The sequence below is a fragment of the Coloeus monedula genome (genome assembly GCF_965178545.1).
Source record: "Coloeus monedula genome assembly, chromosome: 7".
Taxonomy (NCBI): Eukaryota; Metazoa; Chordata; class Aves; order Passeriformes; family Corvidae; genus Coloeus; species Coloeus monedula.
In genome coordinates, this window is record NC_138787.1 from 37,405,230 (window position 1) to 37,418,775 (window position 13,546).

General features: G+C 40.1%; 1 protein-coding gene across 4 annotated transcripts in view; it reads left to right on the forward strand.

The window, feature by feature from the left end:
- Positions 1-13,546, forward strand: part of LOC309574844 (uncharacterized protein) — a 68,881-nt gene that overhangs the window by 20,446 nt on the left and 34,889 nt on the right. The window contains exons 1-2 of one of the 4 annotated variants that reach the window (XM_082284775.1): positions 9,347-9,453; positions 11,193-11,560. The exons of 2 other annotated variants lie outside the window; for them this stretch is intronic. In XM_082284775.1, the coding sequence (XP_082140901.1) occupies positions 11,498-11,560 (63 nt within the window). In that variant the 5' untranslated portion in view covers positions 9,347-9,453; positions 11,193-11,497. Of the gene's footprint in view, positions 1-9,346; positions 9,454-11,192; positions 11,561-13,546 lie in introns of those variants that run through there. One more of the 4 variants, XM_082284774.1, reaches the window with a different exon arrangement.

Here is a 13,546-nt window from a genome sequence, read left to right on the forward strand (position 1 = left end):
CTCAGTCATGCATGTGTAATTTATACTTGATGTTGTCAGTAAACAGCTATCTTAGAAAAAATGCTTCAGTGCAAGCATAAATGACTGAACTTGAATGCTTAAGTGCATTTCTTCCAAAGTAAGACATCTACATCTATGTGCGAAATTCAAAATCCTGGCCGTAGCCTTTTTGCTGTGCAGATTGAGTGTCCAGTGCTTTAACTGAATTATCTGAAAATCCTGCAGTGTTCCAAGCAACATTTTAAATTAAATAGATGGTCCACTTCCTGCAAAGTGTTTCAGATTAACATCTTGGGGATAGTTACTAAAACTGCATAGGAAATACATATGCAGCAGTTGGTTCCCATACATAAGATGAACAGCTTCTTTCTTATCTTCCTTTCTGTACTGCATGCTTTCCTTCTTTCTCTCTCTCATTTATCTGCTTCTAATCTGCAAGAAAATTATTTCTGACTCTTTCTAGCCTAATGTCCTACATTGCAGAGCTGACCCTACCTCAATTTGTAGCATTTATCCACTGTTTGTTTTTTGGTTTTTGGTTTTTTTTAAATCTGTCCTTTCTAACAGCGAGGACTTGGACATCTGCTTCACATCACAGTGTAAAGTGTGAAGCATCAGGTTTTTGTAGCTGTCTCACTATTAAGTGAAGGCTGCCCTCCTCACCCTGGCCCATGTCAAGGCCACTTCCCTGGGCTCTGCACACCTGATTTGAGCACTGCTCATTGCTGGCTGGGGTTGTGGAAATGAGAGGTTTAGAAATAGAAGGATTGAGGGGAAAACCAGCATTGGCTTCACAGACACAGGACTGCCAGGGGGTCGGGCAGAGCTGGGACCACCTCGTGTTCAGGTGAGATAAAATTGCAGTACCTCAACCCAGCTACCAACTTGTACTGACATTCCTGCTGGATATTTCTTGTCTTCAGAGGGAACCAGGATATTTTCTGAATACTTGGTGTCCCTCTCGCTTTTGGTACTTTGGACTCTACAGGTTCACAGTTCTCCATATTTGTTACAAACAGCTTGTTTGTTGTTTCTTGTTCTGCAGCTTAAGAAGTTGCTTTTCAATAATTGTTTTATAATTTTTTTTTTACTAGAATTAATGAGTCAGAAATAGAATTTACAATAATTCTTGCTTTTTAGTGCAAAGATGTTGAAATGAACCTTCCACAAGAGAAAAAAATCCCGGTTACCTCACCTGCTAGCAAAACCACATTTTCTTTGTGCTTCCAAAGACTATTGAGGAACTTTGATACCAAACTGAAATACAAATAGCAGTAAAATTAATAAGAGAACCTTTCTGAAAGGACAATGAAATCTAATTCAGTGGGTCTTGTCTTGATTTGTGGCTGTTTGGTGCAGTCAACTGTGAAGCAGCATTACTTGTGTGCCTCCTGCCAACAGTGAGGGCCCAGAAGTCAGGAATTAATTGCTGGGTGACTCTGGTTTCAGGGATTTGGATACATGAGCTCACAGCCCCACAACCTGATCGTGGGGACATTGACATGTGCTGCTGTCTTGCTGCAATAATGGGATCTATGGGCCCAAGCTAATATTTTAACTACAGGGAAACGTAGGATATGCAGAAGATGATGTGTAGAAAAAAGAAAAACATTCCTGAGTCATCCTTTTTTAGAGCAGAACGAGGCATGAGATAGTAAATACTGGATATTTTACTCTGCCTTTGCGCTACCAAGACGGGGTAACGTTGTAAGCTCTCCTTACAAACCCCAGAGTTAAGGGATTAGCAGAACCACAAGGTTTCCTCTCTACTCACGATCCAAGAAGCAGATTAAAAAAAGGAGATACCATTTGATCAGCAGCTTCCTGCATATGGAAATCCTAGGTCACCTTGCTGTTCCTTGATGTCTAAAGCCTGCTCTTAGGTTTCTGCGAGGAAAATGTGTATTTTGCTACAGTTTTAGGGACAAAGACGGTGGAATTGAGCAGTGCTGGGATATGCCAAGAAGTCTAGAGCCGAGCCCACGCAGGTCACCAGGGAGGGTCATCACAGCACGGTCAGGTGGTGGCTGCTGAGATGGTTTTGTTTGCAGCGTTTTCACACATATTTATTCAATAAGGCTTTTGTTTTACTGAAACTGAGAAACACTATACAGCATTATCCTGATTTTGAAGTGACAGTGCCAAGGGGACTTCAGTAAAGGATTTGAAGGCAATTGAATCTGAAAAGTAAAGCTTTGTGATTGCTTAGTTATTTTTTGAAGCCGTGCTTACATTTAAGATTTATGTACAGAAACAGACTATATCAATAGTAGTGAAGTGGTTTCAGGCCAAGCCTTTTTCAAAGAAACTTATGAACAGAAGGTCATTTCAGAGTTCTTTCTTCTCTTGCAAAGAGACAAACACAAATCCCACCTCGCTGTATTTGTATAATATATAATACATTATTATGCTGCTGCATTTAGTAAGTGCTTGTACTTCCACAAAAATATCTGGAGCTTTATTCTTGATTACAGTGTACTGCCAACTGCAAGTAAAAGCGATTGTTATCCTCAGAGTTTCAGTGACCTATTAGGAAGATATAAATTGTGACAAGATTTTTTTTTTCCCTCTCTGTAAACTTCTGAAGCATCATCTTACACCATCTAAACCCCATCTTAAAAATACATAATACAGAGACTTTTCTGAATCCTCTGATGATACTACAATATTGAATCATCTTTATATAATTATGCTGGTGAATATAAAGTATCATTGTTTTCAGTATCTTTCATGAAAGCTGTTTTGACCTTCAGATTAAAGGATCCATATGGATTTCCAAATGCAAAATTTGGAGCTCCTGTTTTAAAAACTAGAGCTCCGGTTCGGCACGCAGACATCAGATGTGTTTCCACTTGAAAAAATGCAATTGTAGCAGCCTATATCCCGTCTGAATTTTTCTCCTGGGTAAACTCTTATAAATGAGTGCATCGTGCATAATGAGGATTGGAGGTTAGCTGCTTCCAGTGAATTCCTTTTCAAAGTGCAAGAAAGAAGCAGAGCAGCAAGGAGGAGAAATCCATTGGTATTTGAGCTCTGTAGGATGAAGAGGTTTGCTGCTGGGGGAAGATCAAGAGGAGGCAGTAGGAATATTTTGGGCACTTCTGAAGGAGAGATGGAGACCATCTGGTAGAGAGGATGCTTAAAGGAAGAATGCCAGGACAGAGATAAAAGTAAAGGGAAAGGAAATAGTGACTGAGTAACATCAAAGAGTGAGGCTGACTATAGAGCAGAAATGAAGAAGTAGCAGTGACCCAAAGTAGGCAAATCACGATACAAATTGTGACACTGGGCAATGGATCCATAGGACTCTGTGAAGGCTCAGGGGAAAAGCTCAGTGTTTTAATTTCAAGAAAGTCTCCAGGAAAGTGGTGTTGACATCTTTGGAAGGCTTATAATTTAAAACTGATGCAGTAAGCAGGGTTCCTGCTGTTTCAGAAATACTGTCCTGGAGTCTAATCCAGATACTGTCACTGTAGCAGAATTTCAAATGGAGAGACGCCAGGAAGAATGTTTCTCCCCTCTTCAGCATCAGCATCTTTTCATTTGAATGATTTGAAGGGTATTAGAAGTTTCCGTTGAATTGCCTCCTAAGGCTCATGTCCTGAAGCCATGGTTGGTGTGTGGTCCTTCCCTGTGTTGAGCTGGAGCTGATCTCATGTGAAAAAGGGTTTTGCTGGTTTTGCTTTGCTTCTGCTGAAGCAGAATAGCTGTTGGCCAGCCCTTTTCTCTTGCCAAAGCCTGGAAAACCTTTCTGTCGCTGGAATTCCATCCAGAGGGGTTGACATGACAATCCCCATGGTTTCTTTGGGTAAAACAATACAGAGTAAAATAAGTCTGATATTCCCTTGTGTCTTGGCTCTCCTTGGCATTGCTTCTCACCAGCCCTAAAGGCAGAGAGTCGGGGCAGGTGATAAACTTTATTATAAAAGCTGTGCTCCTTTCTCTCTCCACCTTCCTTCTTCCCATCTGCCTTTAGGGGGAAGCTTTCTGCATCCTGGAGAAACTGTGCTTTTTGAGGCTAAATAGCTTTGTGGATTCAAGTGCAAGGCCTGAAATAATATCTTGGAGGGTTTTTTCCCTTTTTTTTTTTTTTTTTTTTTTGTTAACAAAACTTGTGTGCTGCTTTTTACTGAAGTCAGTCCAAGGAAAGAAAAAGAAGAAAGTACTTCCACAGAGTGATTAATCCCATCTTAAAACAAGTGTGTAAGACAGGTAGGATAAGTCTCTCTCTGAAAATGCCAATCTGTCACCACTATCTATAGAAGGAGCCTTCACGAGTAGCTTGGAGTAGGTGTTTGACTTTTACACAGTTAAATTTAGACGAGATGATTGCCACTTTATAAGTCAAAGTGTTTGTTTATCAATGATTAACCATAATAGATTGAGAAGTTATGAGAGATAACAAAAGTAAAACTATAATGCCATTGATGGAGATATCACATCATAAGAAATAGCAGCGACAAATGCAGATGGTTAACATTTACATCCCCATTGTTTTTATTTTACTGTTAAACCTTCCCAGATTTTAGATCTCGTTTGATCTGAAGAAGGAAAAATTTGCCTCTGCTTTGGCGTAAGCAAAAACTGCTGAAATACCAGTAGGATAAAGAAGTGATTTGTCCTGGAAATGTCAATTCTTATGTGTAGGGTCATTAATCCATAAAACAAATTTGCAAACATTTATACGTTTCCTTTAGTGTTGTTGGTGTCTCACTTGTCATGCATCTGACTGGGCTCTAAATGAAGATTGCACTCAGAAGATCCTGCAAGGCGTGTGCTGGCAGGACTTGGTTTTGCATGTCTTGACCCAATGTATACAGTCAGTTACACTGAAATAAACACTCTTGTCATCTAGGAGAATTAATCTTATTTCAGGCTGTTACCCAAGGGCTCCGTTGAGTATGTTCCTTTCACCAGTCATTACTGCATTGCAGAAATAAAGAGATAAAATTTATTTTTCCTGTACAAAAATTAGTGCTTGACTATAGTGTAGTTTGCAAAGTTGATAAAGCTTGCAAAAAAAAAAAAACCTTCCCAACACCTCAGTAGTGCTCAGAAGCTTCAGCACATTGGGACGCTAAGAATTTTAAACAAAGTTGGAAAAGGCATATGGTATATATGGACGGGAAATCCTGTGGTAGTTTTGATTTTACAAAGAAAAAAGTAACTGCTTAAGTTCATAAATCTGATGTATGCAGCATTCAAATAGAAATATTCATGATCTTAGCTTTCCTCTTCTTTTTTTTCAAATGTTGCTTTCAAGTACAGATGGGCCCATACCACAAACTTGGGATCCAGATTTGGATTTGGACCAGACGTTTATCAGAGTTTAGGAATAGCTGAACCCAGCATCTGAGGTCAGGCTCTGGTGGAATTAACAGCCTGCTGCAAAGATCTGGATTGAGTGGATCTCCCCCACATTTCAAGGCATAGGTGGGGAAAATACGAGGATTTGATTTGACCTATCTCTAAGGTATTTAAATTTTAAAGTGAAAGACTTTTAGTGAAGTGGGAGGCTGTGATTATTGTTGTGCCTAAAGGATGAAATTGCATATGGGGATCCGATTGACTGAGTGCTGTAGGAGATTGTAACAAGAGACAGGAACTGCCTAAAATGGTTTCCAGCTTAAATACTTGTCCAAGGTCAATAAGAGTATCTGTGATAAAGTATTGAGATCCCTGATTTATTATCCAGTACTTTCACCACAATAGGGTTGCCTCAGTATAATTCTTGATCTGTTCTAGAAGAGGATAAAATACCTTAATAACACCATACACCTAAGTGCAGAAAGAGACTTAGACTGCAAATGCTCTGAGCTCCTCTTTGGGCTACAAATCCCTCATATTTCCAAGATTAATGGCTTCTGATCCGTTTTTAAATGTTCCATGTGGATAGTGAAGGCGTAACTATCAAAACACTGTAAAATCATAATGTCTGTGTAGCTATAAATTACTGTTTTCAAAATGAGCTGGAGGTCTCCAACTTATTCCTAAGTGCAAATTCTTAGATGGTATGAAATTGCTCCAAAAAATGACTAGGAGCAAGTATTCTGTCTTTTGCCAAAGGGAAGCCAATTGTGGGTCTGCCTACTAACTCCATAGCAGCGTCTGTTTTGGTCACACTGAAATTGTCCTAAACAGGATAGATTGGATAGATCAAAATAATTTCAGATCAGAGATTGATTGAAAGGCATGAGGCTTTTTTGCATATTTCTCTGATATATCTTGTGTTTTTCATTTGTCAAGTTCTGAACTACTTTGTATGAGACTGGTGATGAATTCAACTCATGCTAAAGTACCAGTTCCATGACAGATTGTTTAAAAAAAATGTTATATTGGCTTAGGGTATTTTCCTAAATCAAATTAATGCATGGCATTCCAGAAAACAGGTAAAAGAGAACTTTTAACTCATTATTTGAGTTAATATATATGCAAGGATTACTTCTAAAGAAAAAAGTGCATGATTTAAAAGATCATTAGGATAGTCTTTTGTGGGGCACGGAAAAAACCTTTACAGATGTTATGGGCTCTTTGGGGTTATGCTTAAATAAAAATTTGGAGAAGTGCCTCATTTGAATTTATACTCCCTTTGTGGTCCATCAAAAAGGATTCATCTCCTATTCAAATGACGAGTCAATATGTTAGTCAGATCAAATACCACTAATAAGATGCTAAAAATGCTTCTGAGGAACAGGGGGATTTCTTTAACAAGCCATAAAGTGCTTTTTAATCCATTTTTGACTTGTTCTTTGTGGTTCTCACAACTGTTCCATCATGACGCAGTTTCAGTCCTTTGTGCAGATGGAAAAAATCAAGGTGTAAATCAAGGGCAGTGCATGGATATTGCCTTTCCTCTCTAACATTTCCCAAAGCCACTGAGGTCCTCCTTGTACTTTCCTATCTCACGTCTATTTAAGACATTGGTGCTGGTGGGTGTTTTGGGTTGATAAAGCTGTATTTGATGAGGTTGCCAAATCACAGAGCCCAAGATTTGCTAAAGATTCAAAACAACATGAAAGAATGGAACTGTATCTCTTCCCTACAACAGAGGTAGGAGACTTTGAAGAGAAGAGATGCTCCTGGTGCCCTGAGAGAAGGAAAACCCGGCTTCTCAGCTTTGCAGTCACTGCTCTCTCCTCTGCTCTGCAGAGCCATTTGCTGAGTTATCTGTCTGTGGAAAGTGGCCTAATATTGCAGTTTTGCTGCAGACACAGCTGCATGGGGCCCAGGGACGTAGGAGCTCTCCAGACATATCTCTCCATCAGTGGAAAGAAACGCTGAATAGATGCAGATATTATGAAGACGTTGATGAGGGGTTGCTTTTTTTGCATATCTTCCTGGTCACATCAGCAGAGCAGAATTCTCCCGTGTCTTAGCTTTGAGTTCAAAGATTGATCCTTAACATTTATCTGATACCCAGGATATATTTCCCAATCTGCTGATGGCAGTAGCAAAACTTCTTGTCCTGTTTAGCTTCGGTTGAAGTTTCACACCCCTCACTTTTTTTTCCTTTAACTAAACATATTTAAGTTTTGGGATGTGGACTACAATTAGAAACTAAATATCTACTTAAAAAAAAAAAAGGAAAAAGGAAAAAAAAAGTGGTTTTGATTAGCATTGCTTTCCTTCCTGACTTTCCTTGTCTCTGAAGAGACCAGAATAAGTCAGAATTCAAAATTCGCTACCAAATCTTTGCAGATAACCCTGAAAATGGCTTATGAAATTCCCCTCATAACTTTTCATTTGCTGAAAGCACAATGCATCTGACCATCCCTATAATTTCTGATTGAATTTGTAACTGACAACAAAGAGTGTTGTGACAAGTTTATCTCTAATTTTTGTGTGGAACATGGGACACCAGCCCACAACATACTTCATTCCACAAAGGTAAATTAGTTCATTCACTAAAATAAGTTTTGCAGGATCAGGTCTGTGAGTACCAACCATTTGGGAAGGAGAAAATAAATAGCAATGTTTAATAAATACACAGTGTGCTAAGATCGTATTTATTAGTCTTTTGACATTTTTATCTGGCTCCTATAAAGGAGTATTTGGAGCTGGGACAACAACTGGTGCAGGTAAATTTCCTACATTGTGAAAGGATCTGGTATTTAGTTTATGGGAAGCAGGCCTGAGCAGATGTGAAAAGTTCAAATAAAGGAAGGCCAGATAAAACGCACTTTTGTGGCTGGAAAAACAAAACAGATGTTATTATTCAACCACAAAAAAATCTATTTGCACTTAAGTAGCATTAGGTGTCCGACTAGTTGCGTTTTTTTTTTTTAGTGAAAACAACAAAATGATTATAAAATTATATAGGCTGATAAAGTGCTTTAAAACGTTACCAATGGACTGAATAGTTATCTAATAGAAAAAACCAAAGCAGATCTTACAAGACCAATAGAAATATGAGTAAATCTACTTTTCAAGGTAAAATCAAGAAGGATACAGACACTGGAGGAGCAACAAAACCAAATGGACTCTCCTCTCTGAACCCCTGATGCATATCAGAGAAATGGTGATTTAAGATGGGTGGACTTTACGCTACCCATAATCTTTTCTGGAGACCCGCCCATATGGAAAGGTTGATGCTGGCAGAGGATGACAGGTGCTGGAGATCCTCAGGAGCCCTTGACAACAAGAAAACACTTGTGGGGTATGAATGCTGCCAAATAGTCTTGCAAATTATTTCTGATTAAAAGAAAATTCAATTTGGTTTCAGAAATTGACATATAGTCAAAAAAACACCTAATATAAATGGAATAGTACAGGAGAACCAAATGGGTATTTCTGTCTGTGAAAACCTGCTCCTGTGAGCAATGGAAATAATCTTTTTCTGGAAAAGCTGATCTGGTTTGTAGGAACTTTGTTGGTCTGACGTGTTTCTACTCTTGATATAGAGCTTTTCTGCTCTTGCTTGCTGGGAGTTAGAGGTAAGTTAGGAGTAGGTCCTGATGGCTTGCTGGAGTTGGTAAAACTTGCCAGTAAATTGGGGATTTGCTGGCTGTTGCTTCCTTCTTCAATGGGAAATGGAGTCTCAGGCATTTTTATCTGAAGAATGGCAAAAGTGAGGACAGGGCTGCAGTTCCTTTTTGTTGCAGTATTTGAGTTGCTGCAGGAACACTGAGGGTTTGCATGGTCGGGAGGATGTTGTGTAACAACAGAACCTTTTCCTGTTTGCACTGTTATTCAATATTTGTTCATTGCTCCCCTTCTGCCTTGTCTTCAGCACCATCAGGTCTGATCCCCATTAACCTCCCATCTTACATCCAGTAGGAACTTCCAGTTCTGTTTTTTTCCCAGGGTGGAGCTGCCCTGCACTGGGAGATGGAGAATTGAGATGTCTGGGACACGAGGTCTCTCCCCAACCCTCCTGCTTTCCTGCTGCATTTCTGGAGAAAATTCAGGCAGATCTGCTCTGAAGAGCTGGACTTTTCAACACAGAGATGAGTGGTATAACCAAAGGATATCTGTCCCACCTCATATTTATAATTAGAAGCTTTTCTCAGTGGACCTATAGCTCATTTATTCTCTGTCTACATGTCCCTGGAACCCATTTTTGCTGTGCAGTCTCCTCTCTCACATTAAGATTATAGGGAGTTACCTCTTAGTTTAATCTAGAGATTACTGCAGCTGATTTGGGCTCTTCCCTGGTCTGAGCTCTGTGGTTAGCAGACACCAGTGATAGTTCCTCTCGATATCTGGGATTTTAGAAAAAAAGCGTTGTAGGTCCTCAGTCACACAGATCTTCTCCACTTTTCGTTTATTTATAAATGCAATGGTGCCAGAGGCCACACCTTTTGGGAAGGTGAGTGCTTAGCCATGATTCATACATTTATGAACCTGTTGCTCTTGGGAAGAGTTCAAAACAGAAAAAAAAAAAAAAAAAAAAAAAAAAAAAACACTCAAAAGTGAAAGAACCCCACTCAAAACATGATTAAATGTTAATTCTAAAGGTGAATGCCTGGATGGCTTTCAGGCAATGTCAGGTTCCCAAAGTCAAAAATCAAAAGGTTTTTACAGATCTGAAATTCCTATTAAAATCTGTGGTTAAGCAGCCTAAATCCAATTGAAATGCAGTGTAATTAAGACTTTCAAGACACTTGGGGTTTGTTTCTAAGAAATGATGACCTGCAGGCAACTTGCAGCATTTTCAAGGGACTATGTAATTTTAAAACTATGAATAGTGGTCATTTCTGTCAGGGACCTTAGAAAACCTCTGTAAAAATGCATATCCCTTAGGAAAAAACATATTTTTTGTGGCATCAAGGCCCAGCTAATACAGCTTCTCACTTGAGCAGGTCCTTCACATTCTCAAGGAGATTTTTGTTGAGATATTCCTGTGAAGGTGGGAACAATATGATGCGAGAAAAGGTGAAGGGACCATTTGTCTTTTCCTTCTTTCCTAATGTAGATGCTAAGTATCTCACTGATGCAAAAGGGTTAGAGAGAGCAAAATGTGTAAATAATTTAATAAGGAAAAGAATTGTAAGAGAGAAATTCACCAGAGTAAGGACAATAGAGTACAAAATGCCATAAAAGATAATAGACTTAGATGAATTGGCATGTGTTAGTGATTATGCAATCATTCATTTCCCACAGATTTCTTTTTATAGGAAACCTTGGAAAATCCCTAAAGAACTGACCGAGTCATTTAACCGCAACAGGTTTCTTTTCAACATGGCTGGGAGTGGGCGAGAAATATTTTCACATATTTATGCACTGTTGGCTTGTTTGGAAGTGCTGGAAGTAGTGGTGCAGGAGACGACGGAGGACGGTGACTCAGCCCCACGCCGAGTGGGTCCTTCTGCCACCCTCCATGTGGGACCAGGCAGCACAGATCCAAGTGGGAACACACTCATGTGACCAGGAGCTTTGAGGTTTGGTCCAGGACTGATGTGGCAGGCACTAGGGAGGCTGAGGAGAGGGTTGTCTGCCCCAGAGAGTGTTCCCAGATCTGGGCTGGATGTGAATCCCTCTGGCTTGCAGGGAGCAGCTGAGCTCTCCTCGGTCACTGGCAGAAGTAGTCATTTGCTTCCTTGCTGTTATAGGCTGTTTAAATACTTGTACGTCTGACAACAATTTTCCTTCACCACTGGGCTAAGGAAAACAAGGCCTTGAGCTGCACTTCTGAGTTTTTTAAAGACTTTTTTTTCCTCCTTTCTTTTTTTTTTTTTTTTCTTTTAAAACAGGCTGTCTTCCTTGCATTCCTCAGAGCAGCTTCTCACAGCCTCAAAATGTCCCTGCTGCGTTGAGATGTGTCACTGGAGGAGTCACCCTTCACCCAGCTGCCTCGCTCCAGGGAGGCCTTGACCAATCCCAGCACCCTCATGTGTGTAACATCTCTCTCAGATTCTTCTTCTGCTAAAGCTTCTTGGTGCTGGACTCGATGAACCTTGTGGGTCCTTTCCCACCCAGGATACTCCTTGACTCCATTATTTGCTCTGCCCAGCCCTGTGGAACAAACTTGCCCAGGCCACAATGGTGAAGGGAGGAAATGAGCAGGTTTATGGACTTTCATGGAGCTTTGTGGCCCCAAAATACAGCACCCTGGATCAGGGTAGGTAAAACAGGTTTAATCGCATCCATCTCATGAGAACCTTCAAGCATAAACATGATGGTATCACTCAGATGATCTTAGTTGGGTGCGAGGTGTTATTCTTGTTTCTGCATAAGTAACAGTATGAAAGGGTGAAAGACTTTGAACTCCAAGTCACCTTAAAAGACTGAAAAGTAAAATAATTTGGAGGATCTGGATCTCCCTCATGTTTCAGCTTTCAAATCCAGACTTCTGATGTCTGAGAGATGTCATAAATCAAAATCATTCACTAGGTTACAGACATTTCTGAATATGAAATAGTTTATTATTAAAAAAAACCCAAACCAACAAAACAAAAGAAAGCTGCCCACTAAATCCTGCAAGTGATTAAAAATGGTCCTTAAGAGCATTTGCAAATATTTATCTTAGCTTAACTTAGATGGGCACAATTTTGACTAAGGAAGATTTTTTTCCTTTTAGCTGCATTACTAAGTCAACTATGAATAGTAATGTTTTCATTTTTAAGATGCATTGTCTCTCTTCTCAGTTTCAGCTCTCTCCTGTTAGAGTTTGATCTGCAGTACTTGGACAGAAAAAATAAAACGGGGTGAGGGGCTGTACTAGAAAGAGAGTTTGATCAACCCCTTCTCAAAACACCAATACCCTCACCAAATCCTTCCCCTTCCTTCAAAATATCAACAAACAGCATCAAAACCTGCTTTCTATCCTCTGCAGCAGGGAGACCACCTGATGGTGGAGCTCACCTGATGGCTTTGGGTCGTCAGCAATGGTCCAGAGTTGAGAGCTGTGCCCGAGTTCGTTTCCCACACAGTATCTGAGCTGATCACGGTTGCATGAAATATGAAAAGCAGTCAGCTCCAGTTGGCTCAGGGCAGAGCTTCTAAAAGGGAAAATTTCTTGACAGTCACACAATAAATTTTAAAAAGTTGTCATCAGTGAAAGCTGTGCATGATGGCTCTCACCTACGTTTGATCAAAAATGGCTCATGATTTCAGGTTCCTTTGAATTGGTCACTAAAAATGGTGCTGCTACCTCTGTTCTTATTTTAGTTTTCTTAGAATCATAAAATGGTTTGGGTTGGAAGTGACCTTAAAGATCATCATATTCTAGCCTCCCCGCCAGGGACACCTTCCACTACCCCAGGCTCCTCCAAGCCCCATCCAACCTGGCCTTGGACACTTCCTGGGATGGGGCAGCCACAGCTTCTCTGGACAACCTGTGCTGGTGCCTCACCACCCTCACAGGGAGTAATTTCCTCCTAAAATCTAATCTAAATCTACTTTTCTTCAGCTTAAAGCTATTCCCCCTTGTCCCAAGTACCTCTCCAGCTCTTCTGGAGCCCCCTTAGGCATTTGAAGGGGCTCTAAGGTCTTCCCAAAAGCTTTTCTTCTCCAGGCTGAACACCCCCAACTATCTCAGTTTGTTGCCACCCTTCAATCTTTCCACGGTTTTTACCTGTGATTCCAGTCTCTGTGCATGCCTTCACTGGCTAGGATGCTAAGTTTTATAGTGTTTTACATGTATTTTTGCAATATTTTTGCACTTAGAAAATACAAACTCAAGGTAGACTCCAAGTTGCCCATCATGTTTCTTTCCACAGGACATGGACACCAGCCGGAGTTCCTCTAGCAGCAGTGCATTGAACCAATCAATCTCTGTGATTTTAAAGCAGTGTTAATCTAAAGCAACGAGTTCTGAATAATGTTTATTAACTATATTTTAATGACTTGTCAGTTTTCTAAAACACATGCCGAAGTATTTTAGAAATCACTTAGTAAATGCAGTTTTAATTCTGTTCCCATACTCATGGGCTGCTACTTTAAAAAAAAAAAGAGATTAGAAGGTTCAGATTTAGAGCAGCAAATTGCTCTGCTAATCTGCAGGTATTTCTCTTCTTGATACGGCCACTAATGTCTAATCTTAGCAACGCAGGCCCAATCATTGTGCTTTTACATTAGAGCTGCAATGAACTGTGTGCCAGGGACT